This window comes from Bison bison, unplaced genomic scaffold, assembly GCF_000754665.1.
Source record: "Bison bison bison isolate TAMUID 2011002044 unplaced genomic scaffold, Bison_UMD1.0 scf7180017864151, whole genome shotgun sequence".
Taxonomy (NCBI): Eukaryota; Metazoa; Chordata; class Mammalia; order Artiodactyla; family Bovidae; genus Bison; species Bison bison.
The window spans coordinates 74,664-95,255 of record NW_011494723.1 but is presented as its reverse complement, the minus strand read 5'-3'; the positions used below and the strand labels follow the sequence as shown (position 1 = coordinate 95,255).

Below are 20,592 nucleotides of genomic sequence, written 5' to 3'. Positions count from 1 at the left end.
TCTAAAGAACAAAAAAATCTTTACATGGCATACTATACCATTTAGGATCTCACCCCATTCTGCCATTCACCATCCTAATTTTCATTCCAAAAATATTAAAACACTTTTAGTTCCCACATTATGTCATCAATTTCATAACTTTGTGTCTTTCATTCATTCAACAAACATTTATTGAAACAACACAACAGTGAACAAGTAAGATAAATATGGTTCCTGTCCTCATGAAACCTAAAAACTGGCATTCTTTCTGCCTAAAACAACTGGCAGGAGCTCCATTTTCATCTTTATATTCCCAGCATCTAACTTGGATTTCGACATATGTAAAGCTTAGTAAATATCTGTTGAAAGAATAAATGATCAAAGTGTCAAAACCAAGGTATACTTCAAATTCAACAAACATCTGAGTGTGTACTATGTACCAGGCACTATTTGAGGTTGAGGATTCAGAAGTGAAATGCTTGCCATCCTGGAGCTTTTCTAATATCTGTGATGTTAACATTAATAATTAGTTTACCACAATCTCCTCTCTCTTCTCTCCCATTCAGATATTAACCATGTAGATTTACAAATTTACCCATCAAAAATAACTCAAGAAAAGCAGTTTTTTTTTCCTCTTTCAGAGGAAAAGATATCTGTCCTTTTTTTCAAAGCTAAATTTTTTACATTTTTTTGTTCATTCTACCCCTTAACATTTCAGTGACCCTGTCTTTCGCAGCTAGCTTTTCTCTTTTCTGATCAGATCTTCCTTGAGTAGATAAAACATTGTTTTAATCCATTCATACTATACCTTAAATTTCTCCTTCAAATAAATTTCTCCTTCAAATAAGATACAAATAAGTATCACTTGCTCATACTTATTTTCCACTCATCCCTCAACTCATTAGTTTTTGTTCTGTTTGTACTACTGCAGCTGCCCTGTGCAAGGTCAAGAACTCTCTCCTAAGTTCCAAACTCCAAGCTCAAACCCAATCTAAATGCTGGAGTTCTACAAAGTTTTCTGTTACGCCTCCCTCTGACCTTATATTCTTTGGTCTGACTCTGGTATTCTTTGGGTGTGCTGCCATGAAAGCACTTATCACACATTATTTGTATGTCATCCTAAAACCAGGGCAGAATGATGCTAGAGGTTTCATTAAGATTTTTCAGTTTAACCAATGGGTCAGTTATTGATAAGAATTAACAATAATGTAGAATTCCGATATGATAAAACAGTTTGGATTGGGGAAAGAATAATAGAATCAGGAGATCTGAGCACTAATTCTAGCCTGCATCTTTACTGCAATTTTCCAACTTCCTTGAGCTACAGTATTATATTTGAATTTCAATATATTCTGAATCATTCCATTTTACAAACAAAAAAGGATGGATTCTAAAAATGGAGTTAAAAGAAAAGCAGCATTACCTACCATGGACTTTATATGGGTACAAAAATCAAAAATGGTTGGAACAGCATCCATTTTAAGTCGTCTAGTTTGTCCTGTTAGGTCAAAACAGGAAGCTTCAAAGTGCTTTGAACAAAGAAAAGTATGTTTTCCTGGCACAAAATTTTTGCGCCTAACCAGGCGGACCCATTCTTTTCTTCTTTTAGGATCCAAAGGAAACCTTAAAAAAAAAAAAAAAGAAAAAAAGGGCAACTCAAATTCCAACTATCACACACTTCTGGCTGCACTAAATAGTCAAAAGAAATTTTGAAAAATGACAATTTAAAATGTCTTCCATTTATATAACAAATTAAAAATTTCTAATATCCAAACACTGGAACAGAAACCAATTCATGTTCATTTTTATAAGTTCTTAAAACTTAATAAAAAACTAACTTAAGTAGATCAGTTTTTCAAGGTCTTAAAAAGAGACATTTCTTCCCAAACTAGTCCTTAACAAGGGAGAAAAAATAAGTAAAACAATTCAAATTTATGTGAAACCACTGTAAGCAGGAATCATTTCACAATGATTTGATCTGCTGTTGATATACATGGTCAAGACAACTCAGATAATCCACAGATTAAATTTTATCAAGACAGATTCTGGTATTCCTCCCTCTGTGTTCATTATGATACTTACCACATGCTTTGTAATTTTTCATTTTAAAAAATTTCCAGTGAAATGAAAGATTATCAGTTTCTTGAGGACATGGATCATTATATCTTTTTATCTATCTTTACCACTTAGGTATTGCCTTGCAAATAGTTGGGACTCAACAAAAATGTGCTTAGTTACTATAAATATAGAATATATAAATTAATACTATACTATACTACTTTCATGAAGTTAAACTGCATATATTTTTGAAAAATGAACTCTTAAGCTATGTAGTACAGTTGAAAGCACAATTACTACAAGAAGTAAAACACTAATGACAAGCCAGTTGGAATGTTTTTCCTATTTATTTCAAACATAAAATACAGTGATATCACCCAGTGTACAGCTGTTAAGGAAGAGAAAAATATAAGGGACTTCTAAAAATTCTGAAGGCAGCTGTGCTGTGAAGTGAAAGTTGCTTGGCTGTGTCCCACTCTTTGTGACCCCATCGACTACAGAGTCCAAGGAATTCTCCAGGCCAGAATACTGGAGTGGGTAGCTGTTCCCTTCTCCAGTGGATCTTCCCAACCCAGGGGTTCTGAACCCAGGTCTCCTGCACTGCAGGTGGATTCTTTACCAGCTGAGCCACCAGGGAAGCCCAAAAATACTGGCGCGGGTGGCCTATCCCTTCTCCAACACATCTTCCCAATCCAAGAATTGAACCAGGGTATCCTGCATAGCAGCAGATTCCTTACCAGCTGAGCTATCAGGGAAGCCCCTGTGTTGACGGACTTGGAAATAGAAGAATCAACATTCACACGCAATAAGTTTGAACTGAACTCTTTAGTTTGACTACCTTATCCTTTAAGTATTAATTATGAACTCACTAGTGCCTAAAAAGAACCATTAAATTTATGTTAGAAGATCCTGTGGCTCCAAAGCCCCCAGCTGAAGATTCACTAGAACAGCTTTGGCTATATTAGATATACTAGGGTTGCTCAAATTACCAGCAGGGAGGGGCACAGTGATGAAAGCCCAGGTTTACCTATACACCCTGCCATCTCATGTCCCCATTCCCCACAACCTCAAATACACCCTGATCTGAAGGCAGCATTTGTATGTCACTCTACAGTTCCTGTATTGTCGTAAGGTACTTTTATTCTATTTCATTAGACACTTGTGATGGAGAAGTAGTCTACTCTGTTAGCTCTCACTTCTTAACAATAATGTATTCTCACTTCAAAGCTCTGTTCCAATATTTAATGATTTGAAAATCCTCCTGAGGACTGAGCTAAAAATTAAGCTATTAATTCATTAGCACACTTCTTGCTGGGACCTCAATAAAGGCTCAGAATAAATAAGTACTATCAGTACTATCGGAGAAGGCAATGGCACCCCACTCCAGTACTCTTGCCTGGAAAATCCCATGGATGGAGGAGCCTGGTTGGCTGCAGTCCATGGGGTCGCTAGGAGTCAGACACAACTGTGCGACTTCACTTTGACTTTTCACTTTCATGCATTGGAGAAGGAAATGGCAACCCACTCCAGTGTTCTTGCCTGGAGAATCCCAGGGACGGGGGAGCCTGGTGGGCTGCCGTCTGTGGGGTCGCACAGAGTCGGACATGACTAAAGCGACTTAGCAGCAGCATCAGTACTATTTTTTTTTTTTTTATAGTAAGGGTGTTTACTGTCACTTTTTTATCACCAGTAATATTAAATACTTTACATCTTCATTCTTTTTTTTTTTTATTCCTTTATTTCTCATGTGTTCCCCATCCTGAACCCTCCTCCCTCTAGTACTATTGTATTAGCATTTGTATAAGACTCTTCAGATATATGAAGACTGTCAGATATTATTTTTCATACCCACCTTTAGCTCTTTTTTAAATAATGAAATCAATGCCTCCAACTGGACCTTAACTTCATCAAATTCTACTTCGTTTAATACTCAGTTTAATAGTACTGAGTACTATTAAATAATAGTACTTACATAATAGTATTAAATAATACTCATTTTCCTAACAAGTTTTTCATGATCAGAAGACTTGGTTAGATGCTCCTGTATCATATAGTACAAATATAACTGAATTCCAATTGTTTACTATCTCCACCACTAGATCACAGGTTTCTCCTGGTTAGAAGCTGTTTATTTCACTACTTTATCCTGTTAAGTAAGCATTCAATAAACTTTTCTGAGTGAATCAATGAATACACAAGCTAGTGGAGTTAGTTTGGCATTACTAAATAATCTTCAGATTATCTGTGTTGAAATAAAATAAGAATAATCAACAATTTTATATTTTAGTTTGGATAATGTTTTATAAAAATTAACCCGAATTATGTTTTTCACATGTTGTTTGGATTTTTTCCCAGCAAACCCAAAGGGTGAGTGAAACAGCCTGTAAGCTGAATTTAAGTAATAATAAATCCTGTAAATATTAGTTTTAAATAAGTGAAGTAGTGTTAATAGATGGATATATTCTTTGCTACACAAAAATAGAAGCAGGCTTTCAGAAGCATTAGATGTTTTGGAAAATCACTCAGTATTTTAAACAGTGCTACTTTGCTAGGGTCTTTAATAAATAACTGAATGTCTCTAACATTCCAAGCACTGTCCTAGGCACTGAAGACATGGTGCTAAATAAAACTGACCTACCTTTATGATATCCCCCTTTTTTGAGGGTATACTGTAATGAGGAAGGTACAGAATCAAACAGCTTGAGGGTAGCAGAAAAGAGTGGCCAAGAACAGTTTCTCTGGAATCAAACCAGGTATCAATCCTGGATCCTTCATATAATAGCTGGGTGACTTTAAGGATGTTGTTTAACCTTTTTAGGCCTCAGTTTTATCACCCATAAAGTTGAGTAATAATGAACCTAGTGGGGTTCTAGGAATTAAATGAGACAATGTGAGTAAGTGCTTAGCTCAGTGCGTGTGTGTGTGTTAGTTGCTCAGTCCTACCCGACTCTGTGACCTCATGGACTACAGCTTTCCAGGCTCCTCTGTCCATGGGATTCTCCAGGCAAGAATACGGGAGTGGGTTGCCATTCCCTTCTCCAGGGAATCTTCCTAACCAAGGGATCGAACCCAAGCTTCTTGCACTGCGGGCAGTCTCTTTACCATCTGGGCCACCAGAGAAGCCCAGCCCAGTGTATAGTACATGGTAAATATTAAATAAATAGTTTTTATTATTGGGTTGGCCCAAAAAGTTCATTTGGGCTTTTCCATAGCGTCTTATGGAAAAACCTGAATGAACTTTTTGGCCAACCCAATATTACAAATGTAATTACAAGCGTAATTATATGAACTTAGAAAAGGGTAAGTACAGGATTGCATGGAACCATAATAGGAAGAGCTAATTTCATCAAGAAGCCTTAAGAGAGTATGGGAATTAGCTAGGGAAATGGTAGTAGTGAAGAAAAGAGTATCTTGGGTACAGGGAAGTGTTATGACATGAAATGATGATGGAGGGCCTGCTTAAGATAAAGAGTGATTTTGAATTTTATCCAAAATGGTATTGGTAAGTCATCAAGAACCTAATTTAGAGGTGACTGTTAACAGAAAATGTTTTAACTGGTTGTTAAACACAGCCATGATTAAAAATTATGTAAGTTTGCATTTAAGTAGATTAAAAACAAAGGTAATACATATTAAAAACCCAGCACCTAGTTATTTTACTATTATCTACACTCTTAGGTTACTTATATGTATGAAACCTGTATGAAATAAATGATACAGAATAGGGTAATATTGTACATTTCTTCCCAACTCCACTATCAGTGATGTCATGTTGGTAGCTTAAAACCAGTTATGGTTGGGAGTATTTATATCCTGCAAATTGGACAAACACTACAAATCAGGGCTTTTGCCCTTCCCCGGAGATCCTGTTGTTAAACATTTAGCAACACACCATTTACTATAAAAGAGCAGTTAGAAGGACATGAATGGAAGCAGTGAACCACTTAAGAAGTTGTTTTAATACTCAATTGAGAGGGAATGGTAAGAAGTCAAGGGAGGATAACCTCTCAGCTTCTGGGTGGCTGGTGTTTCCTTTTATGAGAAAGGGAATATGGGAAATGTAGTTTTTGGGGAAGGACAAGTTCAAGAGTACAGTTTTAGTGTGCTGAATGTGAGGAACTGAAGAGATGGGGGAAATAATTGAGACACTTCATCTAAAGGTCTAAAACCCATTGGAGATTTGGACTGGAAGTACAAATTTAGGAGGCATTTAGGAGGCATCAACAAGTAAATATTAACCAAGACCATAGGAACAGCTGCAATCCTTTTGATGAGAATGGGCTAGGCGATAGAGTGGTAGAGGAGACTGAAGTTAGGCCAAGGAAGTAAGATGAAAATCACAAAATTAGTGTCAAATAATTCAAAGTAGAGAGTATTTCAGGGAGGAAATGATCACATGCCATGAAAAAAGATGTAGGAGTGACAATTCATGTTAGCTAGAACAGTTTCCAAAGATTACTGGGGAGACTCAGTCTGGAATGGGCTGAGGAAGAGAGAAGAAAAATGGGGACAATAAGTTTAGGCAATGTAAGTTGTATACGGGGATAGAGTCTACCAATGGCCTAGGAAAGGAGTGAATTAAATGTTAATTATGAAATAGGAATTAATTTCATTATGAATAATGCTATTTTAAGGCCTAAACTTCTGAGGTGACACATGAATATGTTAATTTCATAGCAAGCAAATGGTCAAACGTGGAAAGGAGGTGTGTTAGTGTACCACGACACATCTCCTAAACATTCCTTGCTGGTGCCGTGACTCCACCCTCTTCCTCATTTTCCAAATCAAATTACCATATACAATAATTTCTCCTCAAACATTTCTCAAATCTGTCCACTTCTTCCCATCCCTACTCTCAGTACTACTCTAGTCTAGGCCACTGAGTCTCCCTTATTTTATTACAGGGTCCTAACTTTTTTCTCTATCAATCTAGGGCTGATTGTGTCAGCATCAGAAGTACATTGTTTAGTTCCACTGAGCTGCATCAGGATTTCCCTGTGAAATAGTAGGTATGCTAACATTCTGTAATAAGCTCCTTTCTCGTCAAATTCATCTCATGATGATGCTTAACCAGCACTTTAGGTAACACTGTAATTTGCTACACTGCAGCCTGAGGGCTTTTTAATATGGAAATCTAATCACTCCATTCTTTGTAAGCCTTCCATAGCTACTCAAGAACTCACTGGATAAAACAGAAAATCCTTAAAAGTATTGTACAGGACCAGATATATGTCATCTTTTGCTCTCATTTGAAATTTCACATCCTTTGAGAAGTGTTATTTGACTTTCCAAAGCTAAATTAGGACTCCCTGAAAGTCTCTTCTGTGGCATTTAATCATAATTATTTGTCTGTCTTTCTTATTCCAGGAAGGTTAAGAATTTTCTGGATCCTTAGCACCGTGTCAGGTGCTAAGAGCTTGGCACATATTCAGTTCAGTTCAGTCACTTAGTTGTGTCCGACTCTTTGCAGCCCCATGATGCCACCATGGACTGCAGCATGCTGGGCTTCCCTGTGCATGACCAACTCCCCAAGCTTGCTCAAACTCATATCCATGAGTTGGTAACGCCATCCAACCATCTCATTCTCTGTCCTCCCCTTCTTCTCCTGCCTTCAGTCTTTCCCAGCATCAGGGTGCTTCGCATCAGGTGACCAAAGTATTGGAGCTTCATCTTCAGGGTTAGTCCTTCCAATGAATATTCAGAACTGATTTCCTTTAGAATTGATTGGTTTGATCTTGCAGTCCAAGGAACTCTCAAGTCTTCTCCAATGCACTGATGCTCCAACAGTTCAAAAGCATCAATTCTTCAGTGCTCAGTTTTCTTTATAGTCCCACTCTCACATCCATACATGACTACTGAAAAAACCATAGCTTTGACTACAGGGACTTTCGTTGGCAAAGTAAAATCTTTGCTTTTTAATACATTAGATAGATCAATGAATAAAGCACTACATTTTCATGACATACATGAAAAACATAAACACCACAAGGATTTTGTTTTTTAAGTGGTAACTTTTAATAGGGGGTACATTTAGTCATAATGAGGTGGGAAGAAAGGTCAAGGATATCATTTTCTGAATTCTAAGATCTTATTAAGTTGCAAAGTATATAAATGCAGAACTGTTTGTACTTAACTTTTTGAATGCTTCTTTTCTTCAAGCATATGGCACGCACTTGCAGAGAAGGCAAATGTTCACCGAGTCATTATTTCATGTAGTATTCAACGTGCTTTCCAGTGTTCTGATTTGACAGAATTAAAGAATTTTGACTGCTTTTCAGCAAACGAACGAAGAACGTAACCTGGGTTCTTTGTATACTACTCTGTTCTAGTAAGAATAGAAATCTTATCTTTTCCATTTTCATTCACATAGCTTAATTCTACTGCTATTAATGACAATTTCTCCGCAGTTACCGTATGTGACTATCAGAAATCTTAAACGCTTCCCATGTCAATATAGCTAGTGAGAACTGACTAATTATAACGGGAACGTAGTCCGCTTTTTAGGTGATTGCTGACTTGAAAAGGAAGATCTCGCTTCCTCTTATGGCGTCATTAACATCAAGACGTGGTCGAATACATAAGAAATAAAAAAGCAGAAAATTAAGATATCCTCCTGTCGCTTTCTAGAGAAGGACTAATCACTGTACAGAACTTGAGTAAACCTTCCCCGAAGGGAGAGAAAAACTGGACAGATTTGAGAAACACAAAAGCCAAAAATGATGCGTCCCTGCTACTTAATAGCTAAGTTAGAACTAGTAGAATCCTCTTGTTCTTCTCACACAAGTGATACCCAGTGTAGGAACTCCCGTTTCCGTCAGCCCCACTCCCTGCCCAGGTTACCTGTGGAAGCTGATGTTAATGTGCTTGTTGTAGGTAGTAGCACAGCCCGCCGCGGCGCAATTGGTCGGCATTTCCCTTTACACCTCATTCGGCGCTGTCTTAAGCCTGATTTGAGGCACGGGATGCTACGCTTCCTTCGGGCGGACCCTAGGCAAAAGAAGCTGGGGAAGGGCCCACCGAGCTGAGTTGCCAGAGATGGCTGGGAAGAAGGGGTATGTGTGTGTATGCGTGTGCGTGTGTGTGTGTAGCTGGTGGGGAGCGGGAGGGGTCAACCTGCCCTTTCTCTTTATTAATATGGCGGACTTGGGCCGGCAAAGCCGACGGTCCTGGAGCTCCAGTCGCTCCCGTTTGCCTTCACCAACATGGCGGACGCAACCCGCCCTCTCCCCGGCTCCCGAAAGGGAGTGGGACTATATAGCGTCTGTTTAGCTGCAGGCCACCGAGCAATTAGACGAGGTGTGCCCCCCTATCACTATGAAACTCTCTCGAGGCCAAGATTAAAAACAGGCCCGCCTACCCCGCCACGCACCCTAAACCCCCAAAGGCCAGTCAATAATAGGTACGAGCCTCAGACTGGAAAGATAACCTCAAAGCGAGCGGCAATAAAGAGAAAGACTACAACTCCCAGGGAGCATCGCGCTGTCCTAATTATTATCGCGTGGACTGGGAGTCTTGTTTCCGGCGTGCGGCAGGAAGTGACGGCCGAGCAGCCCAGAGCCACTTTCTCGCGAGGCGGAAGAGCCCCGATCGCGGAGGAGCAAGGGGGCGCTAGGGTAGGGAAGTGGGTTGCGACGGTCCGGCGAGAAAGAGCTGGGGTGCGGGGAAGTTGGGGAGCAGAGCCCGCTAGGTCTCCAAACAGGATAAGGCCGCACCGACCGGGTCCGTTAGGGAAGAAGGAAACCGAAGAGGAAGGCAGTAGTCGGGCGGATCCCCGGATAGAGGGCTAAGGTTGTGTGGAAAGCGCTGCTCCCGGGATGGCGACCGCAGATACTCCGGCCCTGGCTTCCAGTGGCCTCTCGCCTAAGGAAGAAGGGGAGCTTGAAGATGGGGAAATCAGCGACGACGACAATAACAGTCAGATACGGAGCCGGAGCAGCAGCAGCAGCAGTGGCGGCGGGCTGTTACCGTACCCGCGGCGAAGGCCTCTTCACCCGGCCCGGGGCGGTGGATCCGGCGGAGGCGGTGGCTCCTCCTCGTCGTCGTCCTCTTCTCAGCTGCAGCTGAGGAATTTCTCACGCTCGCGGCACGCGTCAGAGCGGGGCCACCTCAGGGGACACAGCAGCTACCGACCCAAAGAGCCGTTCCGGTCTCACCCGCCCTCTGTGAGGATGCCTTCCAGCTCACTGTCCGAAAGCAGCCCCCGGCCGTCGTTTTGGGAACGGAGCCACATCGCCTTGGACCGTTTCCGTTTTCGAGGCAGGCCTTACCGGGGTGGGAGTCGCTGGAGTCGGGGACGAGGAGGGGGTGATCGAGGAGGCAAGCCGGGGGGCAGACCTCTGGGAGGAGGAGCGGGATCCGGATTCGGCAGCAGTCAGAGCTGGCGAGAGCCCTCTCCACCTCGGAAGAGTTGTATCCTTAACGTGGCGGTCTGCCCTGGGTGTGTCACTAAAGTTCCCTTTAGCGTCATTACTAGGTATGAGATGAGTAACTTTTCTGAACCGTCAGAACCGCTTATTTGTCATTGTGTCAGAATACTTAACGTAGGTGGTTCGTTGGTAAACCTCGTGTGTCAAACTGTCGCGTTGTTTCTTAAAATTGCTTGACTGGGTATATTCTTTTTTAATAGTAACTTGTTTTGGACGGGGGCCAAACTAGTGGAATCTAAGTGTAAAATCAGATTTGAAATACTACATCACAAGCCCAGGTTTCATTAGCCTTTGTTGTTGTTAGTAAACTTTGTTATGTGAAGTTGCCTTAGATTGTTAGAGGAAGAAAAAAGTATTAGCCATAAAAAGTCTGAGGAATACTGTTGCTTATATCGTATTGCACTGTCACATTGAAGATTATGAAGTTTCGTTACGCCGAATCCTACTGTTTTTATTTGTGATTCTGTTTTTTTTTGTTTTTTGTTTTTTTAACCTTTCTTGATTTATTCTTATACATTGCTGCGTTTTAAAGTTGGGGGGGAAAAATCCTGGTGTCACCAACTATTAATTCGGAGGTTTGAAATTCATGTATCTTTGGCAGAAGCTTTACCTCCTTAACTTCTCTATTTCTTATGTTCATATTTTGGGCATTTTATAACTCTTGGTGCTGACAGTTGTGGACTAGAGAGAGAATGAAACTTACCAGAATTTTAATGCATTGGAAACCATGGGTTTATGGGGAGGTGGAGCTAATGGAGAGGTTAAGGAGGAAAATAGCAAATATCTGATTCTTGTCCCCTCTAATCTTATTCTTAGTTATCTTAAACATTCCTGAGTTTATTCATCTGAGAATTTGCTATTTTAAGATGTGTTTATAGAACTATCCTTTAAAAAAATTTTTTTTAAGTTATACATATGTGTTTCAAGATACAGCAAAGTGATGCAGATGTATATATTATAGTAATTATATTAATATTCTCTTGCAGATTATTTGTAGAACTATGTCTTGACATACTCCATGATAACTGCCTAAAAATAGTTTATTGAGAATACTTATTGCTGATTGTAATTTCCATGCTGTGATGAGTTTTTAATATATTCATTATATATGAAACCTACATGTAATGACATTTGTTGGGGAGACACTCAACGTTATTTTCACAGAATACTTAAGACCAAATGGTCTTTGCCAGATATCAGGATAGAAAGAGGACCAGAAATGTAGTTTAGATAAGGAGGAGGAGCTTCTGATGCTAGTGCTCTGAAAAAACTTATGCAACCACAAGTTGGGTCAGGAGCACGCAGGACTGTTTCAGAAAAAATATCACTTAGGTGTTTAACTTTTAAAAAGAAAATGTTCTTTGAATAAAGATAGAAAACCTTAGCCCAAGATATTTTTTTTAAGCAAGGATTTATTAGTTGTCAGTTCTGAGCCTAAGAACAGAAGGGCTGTTTAATTACAGACACGTAAATTATTTAAGAATACAAAAATGAGGTTTGACAGAAAACAACGAAATTCTGTAAAACAATTATCCTTCAATAAAAAATTTTAAAACATAAAAAAGGAATACAAACATGAATGAAACTTGTGTGTTGAAGAGACAAATGTTAATTATATTCAGTGTAAAAAGTTCAAATTGAGGTATGTAAAAAGTACTATGGGAGCTTCAAGTTTTTTCTTAGTTTATTTTATGTTAGAAAGGAGGTGATGCCATGGACTTGCCTACTTCCTGCTTTTGCCTTCTTTTTGTCCATGCATTCGGTATCAATTTGGCTTCTACCATATATATACCTTTGGAGCCTAGTAGGCTGCAGTCCATGGGGTCGCTGGGAGTCGGACATGACTGAGCGATTTCACTTTCACTTTTCACTTTCATGCATTGGAGAAGGAAATGGCAACCCACTCCAGTGTTCTTGCCTGGAGAATCCCAGGGACAGGGGAGCCTGGTGGCTGCTGTCTGTGGGGTCGCACAGAGTCGAATATGACTGAAGCGACTTAGCAGCAGCATATACCTTTATTGTTAACCTTAGATGTTTTTATTAATGAACAGGCATATGGTGTTGTGAAACAAGTATGGAAAGTATCCAGTCTGATTTCTGTAGTAACTTATCAGAAATGAGCTGTCTTGCTGTTTTTCTTTTCACACATCCTGCACAAGGATGATTGTTTTGATTCTCTGCTCATTGTTTTCTTTGAGGTGGATCAGTAATCCATCCTAGAGGTGGAATTCTTTATAAGAATTTATGAAGAGAAACATAGTTCCCAGCCACTTTTATGTAACGTGAGCAAATAAATTTTGTAATAAAAAAAAATTGTAATAAAAGATTTTGTTACTTTAAATTCCTTTAATACCATGATTATACTAAGTTTAATTTTTATTTCCACTGTGTGATTGTAACATTTTTATGTTACAAGAATTGCATTAAGAAAGACTAAGAGTTATTCTGTGACTTATTTCCATAATGTAGAAGTGAAGTAGCATGAGTACAGGTAGGTATTTTTTAAAACTTTTTCAGTAATAATTAAAATATGCTAGATGCAGCTTTAAAGAAATAGAATAAACCAGATTCTGTTGGAGGTAGTTATTTTCATTCTTGTTCATTTTTAATTTTCCGTATTGATAGGCACTTTGTCAGTCAGTCTTAGCATATGTCTCCTTTGGATGGCTGCTGCTTAAACTTTCAAATCTGGTCATAGCTAACATAAACCAGGTTTCAGTTAGAAACTCCATGTTGACCAGTTTTATATTAAATCATTTAAGTGTTGGTTTCATTCTAACTGTTCTGTGTAGGCAGAAGTAGGACACTTCATTTAGCCTTGAAGGAGATTAATTAGTCATAGTTCAATTGATTTTCCTTTTTTTCTGTCCTTTAGTTATTTTATTTTTTGTTAGTGTATTGAATCTTTTCTCTTTCTGAATATATCCAAGGACTCTGGTCTTATGTCTTTAGTTGTTGTGACTCCTCTGAAAAAGTGAGATTTAAATGTAGATAATTACCCAAGTTTATGTACAAAGAGTATGTAATGGTGGGGTCGGGGAGCAAGTAATTATCTAGCTTCATATAGCCAGGGGGCCTTTGAATTGGGGTAAATTTGAAGACCAGAAAAACCTAGACACAAAGCTATGCATAAATTGTGGTAAACCTGGACGAGATGAGATTGGAAGGGAATCATGAAAGCATTATATGCCATTGTAAGGATTTTGGACTCTATTCTTAGTGAGATTAAAACAAGGGATAAGATCTGATTTGTGTTCTAGAAAGATTAACAATAGGATGGAAGATGGCTTGTGGGAGATAGAACCCCAAATATCACCAGGCAGAGCTATGGGAGTGCATTAGAATGCTCAAACTGAGGAGAGAGAGACTAAGTAGGACTCACTGGAGAGCACTATTGTTGCAGCAATTGGGAGACAGAGGTGTCATTAAAGACCAAAAAAAAAAAAACCAAACCCCAAAACCTAGAGAAACAAACGAAGAGTGGAGTTACGGAATGCTGCAGAGAAATCAGATAGAATAAGGTTTGAAAACATGATGGATAAACTCAGCCAGCAGAAGCCAGATTCCATTTGGTTGAGAAAGGTAATGAGAAACTAGTATTATTTCAAGAAACCCAGCTGTAAAAGGAGATCAGAAAACCAAAGACTTGCTAGGACAGTTTTGCTGCAGAACTTTTAAAGATTTTCAGTTGTAGTGATTATTTAGTTTCTAAAATACTTGGTGGTAATTCCCATTCTTAAATTGGTCATTAGAGAAGTTTAAAAATCTTTGCAGATTGTCTAGTAAGTTGTTACACAGAAGAAACTATATACAGGGAAATGTAATGTTATATACTAGCCAATTTAATGATCTATTAATGCCTTATTGTGTTAAAACCAAATAAAATACTTGTCTTTTATTAATTTCTAGACTGGAGAAGTGAGGTGGAACGGTTTTTACATGTGTGAATTATTTTGAATAAAAATTTTAGTTTGGAACTTTGTAGCCACTTTCAACCATGAAGTTGTTTTATGTAGTACTATGTTAAAGAAAAAGACCAAAAATAACAGGTTTTGATATTCTTATCTTCAAGGAAAAATTAGAAGATACATCTTGAATACAACTTAAGGTTTTCGTTTTTTTTTAAACTGGTTTCATTGTCTTAGTTGTACCTATTTTGGATGTTAGTATACTTGATGAGTTCTAAGATTGCTATGTTAGGTTTTCAATACAGTGTTTCTTATTCATAACTTAGCCTTAAATATTAATTATCAGTGTTCATTTTTTATCTCTTTTTAAAAATTTGAGACACAAGAAGAAACTAATTAAAAAGAAGGAACATCTTATTATTTGAAGTGTAAATTATCAACGTCTGTGACAAACCATTCAGTTTCTCCCCTCTTCCTTCAGAAACAAATCTTTAACAACCAGCTTATGGGCTTTCCTGATACCTGCAGAAACATGCTGTAAACTAACCAGGTGCTGTATCTGTGGATACTGTGGGTAATAAGTGACATTGGTGATCTTGTAAGTAGACTGTTTATATTAATACTTGTTAAATTTGAAATACGGGTACATAATGAAAGTGCTTAACACATAACAGCACATGTATTAAATGGAATTTAGTAATTTTAAAATATCAATTCATCTTTGAAAAACACAAAAAAGGGTGACAATTCGTCTATAACTTAATGTGTTTTTGTTAAATTAACTGGAAAATTTTTGGCAACTGGTTTCCTTAATATGCTGTTCAGCCAAAAGTTTTGGAAGATCTCCATCAAGAAAACAGAATTATTCATCAAAAAGTGAAAACTGTGGGGAAGAAACTTTTGAAGATTTACTTTTGAAGTATAAGCAAATACAGTTGGAACTAGAGTGTATCAATAAGGATGAAAAACTGGCTTTGAGTAGCAAAGAGGAGAATGTGCAAGAAGATCCTAAAACGTTGAACTTTGAGGACCAAACGAGCACTGATAATGTCAGTATTATAAAAGACTCAAGTAAAGAAGTAGCTCCTGAGGAGAAAACACAGGTCAAAACTTTTCAGGCATTTGAGTTAAAACCACTCAGGCAAAAATTGACTTTACCAGGAGATAAGAACCGATTGAAAAAAGTTAAAGATGGAACAAAACAGCTTTCCCTGAAATCTGACGCTACTGAATCTAGTCCAGGTAATGGAATTTCACATTTCAGTTAGTGATGAGATTTCCTTTGAAGGGGTAACTGGTTATTTTGGTAGTGTACTTCATTGAAATCATTCTGATATTTTGTCTGAGTTCTTTTTGCACTGTCTACGTAGACAGTCATGTTGTTGGATAATGACAGATTCTGTTTCATTTTGGCTTTAAGTGTTGATCAGGGCTAATAATACAGTTTTAACATAAGTGGTAATGGGCACTTTTGTTCCCTAACTTACAGGGGATACTTTTGCCATTTACTTTTTTTTTATTGGAGTTTAGTTGCTTTACAGTGTTGCGTTTCTGCTGTACAGCTGAGTGAGTCTGCCATACATACACATACATCCCTTCTTTGCTGTTTACTTTTAAACATAGTGTTGGTTAAGTGTATTGTAGGAGTTCAGACCTCACCACCATTCCTTGTTTGAAATTTTCAGCATGAATGGATGTTGAAGTTTATCAGATATTTTTTCTTCATTGTGGAGAAGAGCATCTAATTTTTCTTGTTTATTAATGTAATGGATTATATTAACTGATTTTTTTTAGAGTTAAACCACTCTTGTATGATTGGGATAAACCCAGCTAGTTATGATACATTATTTTTATACATCATGGATTCAGTTTGTTAATTTTTCTTTTTCTTTTATGTGAGTGTATATTTAGATACAGTAAAAATTTATCCATTTAACTGTGTAGTTCTTTGAGTTTTGACAGATGGAAGGAGTTGGTAATCATTGCCAGCCATCACTATTCAGATACAGAACAGTTCCATTAACTCCTGCCTTTAACATGGTGCCCTCATGCCACCAACCCTACTTGGTAACCACTGGTCTGTTTTTCTGACCCTATACTTTTGCCATTTCCAGAATGTCATATAAATAGAGTCATGTAGAACATTGTTTTTTAATCCTAGCTTCTTTGATTAGTGTGTTTGAAATTGATCTATGTGGTTACATGTATCAGTAGTTCATTCTGTTTTACTGCTGAATGTCCCATTATATGGCTTTGCTGCAGTTTTTTAATTAATTTCCCACTTGAGGGACATTTGGTTCTTTCAGTTTTGGGCAGTTATAAAACCTTCATAAATAAAGGTTTGCTAATATTTGTTTAGAAATTTTCATCTATGTTCATAGCCTGTAGCTTTGTTCCTTGTTTTTCCTTACAAGTTTTAGTATAAGGTTGGTAGTGTGTCCAACTCTTTGTGACTCTATGAATTGTAGCCCGCCAGGCTCCTCTGTCTATGGGATTTTTCAGGCAACAATACTGGAGTGGGTTGCCATTTTTTCCTCCCAGGAATCTTTGCAATGCAGGGATTGAACCTGCCCCTCCTTTATTTCCTGCATTGCAGGCTGATTCTCTACTGGGTGGGGGGAGGGGAGCCTAGTATAAAATTATGATGCTCATAATGAGTTAAGGAGTGGTTTTTGCTCTTTCGAATAGGTTTAAGGTTGTACTCATTCCTGGGATATTTGGTAGATCTTGCAGGTAAAATTATCTGGGGCAGGATGGAGTTTTCCTGGGGAGGTTTTAAACTACTGACTGTTCATGTTTTCTATTTCTGGGTAAAGCAGTTTAGGGAAACTATTTTTCTAGTAATGTGTTAATTTCCCGTAAGTTGAACAGTTTATACTAAGTTATTCTTAAATGTCTTACCTTTTTATTAACTGTGGCATTTATAAATTTTATCTCCCCATACCTTTCAAAATTTCCTCAGAAATAAGTTCCCTGCTTGTTAACTCATTAATTCTTAGCCTCTCTACTATTCACATCATTTTGTGATATAAAATTCTATTAACCTTATTTTGGGCTATAAATTTTGCTTCCCTGATAGCTCAGTTGGTAAAGAATCCACCTGCAATGCAGGAGACCCCACTTCCATTCCTGTTTGGGAAGATCCCCTGGAGAAGGGAATGGCTACCCACTCCAGTATTCTGGCCTGGAGAATTCCATGGATTGTACAGTCCATGGGGTTGCAAAGAATCAGACACGACTGAGCAACTTTCACTTGGGCTATAAAATTTCTATTTTAGTTGCCTCTCAGCTTATGATATGTAAATTCTTTTCATTCAGTTCTAAGTATTTTCTAATTTTTGTTGTTCTTTGGCCTGTAGGCTATTTGGAACTATTTCTTAACTTCCAAGCATGTAGGTTTTTTTAGCTGTTTTTCTGTTATCCACTTGTAAGGCAGTCACATTATCAGAGACCTATGTGGTACCAATCCTGTGAAATATTTCTAGACACTTACATTATTGTCTAGCATGTGATCAATTTTTGTAACTTGTGTTTTTGAAAGGAATGTTTGGGTTGTTAGATCAGGCTTTTATGTTCACATCTTAGAAGGAAGAAGTAAACAGTTTTTTGACCTGCTTGATCTATCAGTTAGTGAGAGGCTTGCTAAAATCTGCCAGTATGGTGGTGGATTTCTGGTTTTCAGTTTTTACTTTAAATACATTGAGGCTAGGGAATTATTATTCTTATTATTATGTGGTGACCTCTATGTCTAGTAGTAATTTTGCCTAAAAGATTATTTTGTCTCATATTAAATAGCCAGCCACACCATCTTTCTCTTCATAGAAGTGTATGTTTTTTGTATGTCAGTACCTATCCTTTTCGGAGAGGGCAGTGGCACCCCACTCCAGTACTCCTGCCTGGAAAGTCCCATGGACGGGGGAGCCTGGTAGGCTGCAGACTGAGCGACTTCACTTTCACTTTTCACTTTCATGCATTGGAGAAGGAAATGACAACCCACTCCAGTGTTCTTGCCTGAAGAATCCCAGGGATGGGGGAGCCTGGTGGGCTGTCGTCTATGGGGTCACACAGAGTCGGACACGACTGAAGTGACTTAGCAGCTTAGCAGCAGCAGCCTATCCTTTTAATCTTTCTGTATCTTCTTGTTCCAAAGGTTATTTGCACATTGTATGGAGCCTATTTCATTTGTAATTTAACCTGATAATCTTTGTCTTTTAACAAGAACATGTGATTTGTTCACACTTTTTCATGATTACTGATCTTTGTATTTCCTTTTTTTCTTTCTTGCCTCTTTTGTTTTTTTTGTTTAAAAAATTTTTTTTTCTTAAAAATTTTTTTTCTTTTACTGGTTTGAAAGTTAGATATTAAGTTTTGAGTCTCATTTTGATTCCTTTAAGAACTGTAACATGAATTCTTACCAATGTTTAAAGCTAATCAAGTTATTTACCCTCTCCCTGATACACAAGGACAGTTTTTTCCTACCTTTGGCCGTGTATTTAACTCTTTCTTGACTTACTCTTCTGTGTCTAGAATCACTTATGCTTAAAATACGTTTTTAAGAATCTCCATGTAGTAGTTAGTGTCTACCATATGAAAAAGTTATTTCTGTTTATCCCCCTTCAAAGACAGTTTTCCCAGGTTTAGAATTCTAGATTAGTTAATTAAGTATCAATATGCTGAAGATATTTTCTGGCTTCCATTGTTAACTTTGAAAAGTCATCTTAACAGTTTTGTCCATCTTAACAGTTTCTCATTTGAAGGTAATCTATCATTTTTCTCTAGTTGCTTTAAAGACCCTGTTTTTGTCTTAAAACTCTACAGTTTAACTGTGATAATTGTATTTTTTATTTTTATCCAGCTTGGGACCTGTTTTGCTCCTAGTTTTCATTGATTCTGAAACTTGTCATTATCTCTTATATTGTCCCATTCTCTTGTTTTGAACTCTATATTGTATCAGTATGTTTTATTAAATCATCTCACTTTACTTTTCATTTCTCTTAAATTTCCATCTGTAACTGTGTGATACATTCTGGAAAATTTCCTCTGATGTATCTTTCAGTCCACCTAGTTCTCAAATTCTTTATCACTTGTCTGATTGGCCTTAAGCCCACTTATTGAATTTTAAATTTCAGTTACAGTTTTTGTTTTAGTGTTTCATTTTTATTTTGTTCTTTGGTCATTTTTTAAATTTTTTCTTCTGTTTTTCAAATTTATCTTTATGTCTTTAAACATTTTAATTATGAGCTTGTTTTGATTTTCCTCTTTGCCTGCTAGTTTCTGATATCTGAGTCTAATTTCTAATTTTTACTATCCCTGCTGGTTCTCATTTTTTGGTACCTTCTTTTCTTGCATGTTTAATTTTTTTTTTTTTTTTTAAGTAAGGTGTTCATTTTCCTCTGAATTATTTTGGTGGGGAGTTTTGGTGGCCTGTACAAAGGTGAATTTCCTAGAGAGGATTTGCTTTTGCTGCTGCCAAGTAGCTAAGTAGACTTTTGATTTGGGCTATGTTATATTTGACGTCTTCAGGCAACTCATGTGATGTACATTTGATTGCAAACCTGAATGGTGACTGATTCTGGTTATGCGTTTTTAGGGACATGTTTTTTCCTCCTCAGTTTAGCACCATGATTCCAGACAGGCAGTTTCAAAGATTATATATACCCCAGTGGGATAGAGAAGACACATAGATAAATATGGAATATAATGAGTTATGTATGAAAGCCTGCAGTAATGCAAAGTGAAAGTGAAGTTGCTCAGTCGTGTCGGACTCTATGCGACCCTATGGACTGCAGCCTACCAGGCTCCTCCATCCATGGGGTTTTCCAGGCAAGAGTGCTGGAGTGGATTGCCATTTCCTTCTCCAGGGGATCTTCCCAACCCAAGAATCGAACCCGGGTCTCCCGCATTGCAGGCAGATGCTTTACCGTCTGAGCCACCAGGGAAGCCCAGTAATGCAAAGGAAGGATCAAATACCTTCATTTGGATTTAGAAAGTTTTCATTGTGATGGTAATGTGTGATGGCAATGTCTTGGAGAATGTATCTTTTCCACTTGGGAATTCCCATCAGAAGGAACCAAATGAACAGTTGAAAGCATAAAGAACTTTTAAAGGATATTGAGATTGATCTAATACAGGTGCAATGTGAAATATATGTATGTTTGTTGAGTGGTTGGATATAAATTTTTAAAAGTACAGGTTGAGATGAGAATGCAAAGGGCACTGAA

At 37.8% G+C, this 20,592-nt stretch overlaps 2 protein-coding genes across 3 annotated transcripts in view; one reads left to right on the top strand and one right to left on the bottom strand.

Annotated features, from left to right (window-relative positions):
* Positions 1-9,152, bottom strand: part of THAP2 (THAP domain containing, apoptosis associated protein 2) — a 16,546-nt gene extending 7,394 nt beyond the window's left edge. The window contains exons 1-2 of the mRNA XM_010840937.1: positions 8,878-9,152; positions 1,407-1,602 (exon numbers count right to left, since the gene is read on the bottom strand). Of these exons, the coding sequence (XP_010839239.1) occupies positions 1,407-1,602; positions 8,878-8,948 (267 nt within the window). The 5' untranslated portion in view covers positions 8,949-9,152. The remainder of the gene's footprint in view (positions 1-1,406; positions 1,603-8,877) is intronic.
* Positions 9,153-9,829: 677 nt separating this feature from the next.
* ZFC3H1 (zinc finger, C3H1-type containing) overlaps positions 9,830-20,592 on the top strand; it is a 50,206-nt gene continuing 39,443 nt past the window's right edge. For both annotated transcript variants that reach the window (XM_010840936.1, XM_010840935.1), the window contains exons 1-2: positions 9,830-10,446; positions 15,197-15,613. In XM_010840936.1, coding sequence (XP_010839238.1) covers positions 9,852-10,446; positions 15,197-15,613 — 1,012 coding nt within the window. In that variant the 5' untranslated portion in view covers positions 9,830-9,851. The remainder of the gene's footprint in view (positions 10,447-15,196; positions 15,614-20,592) is intronic.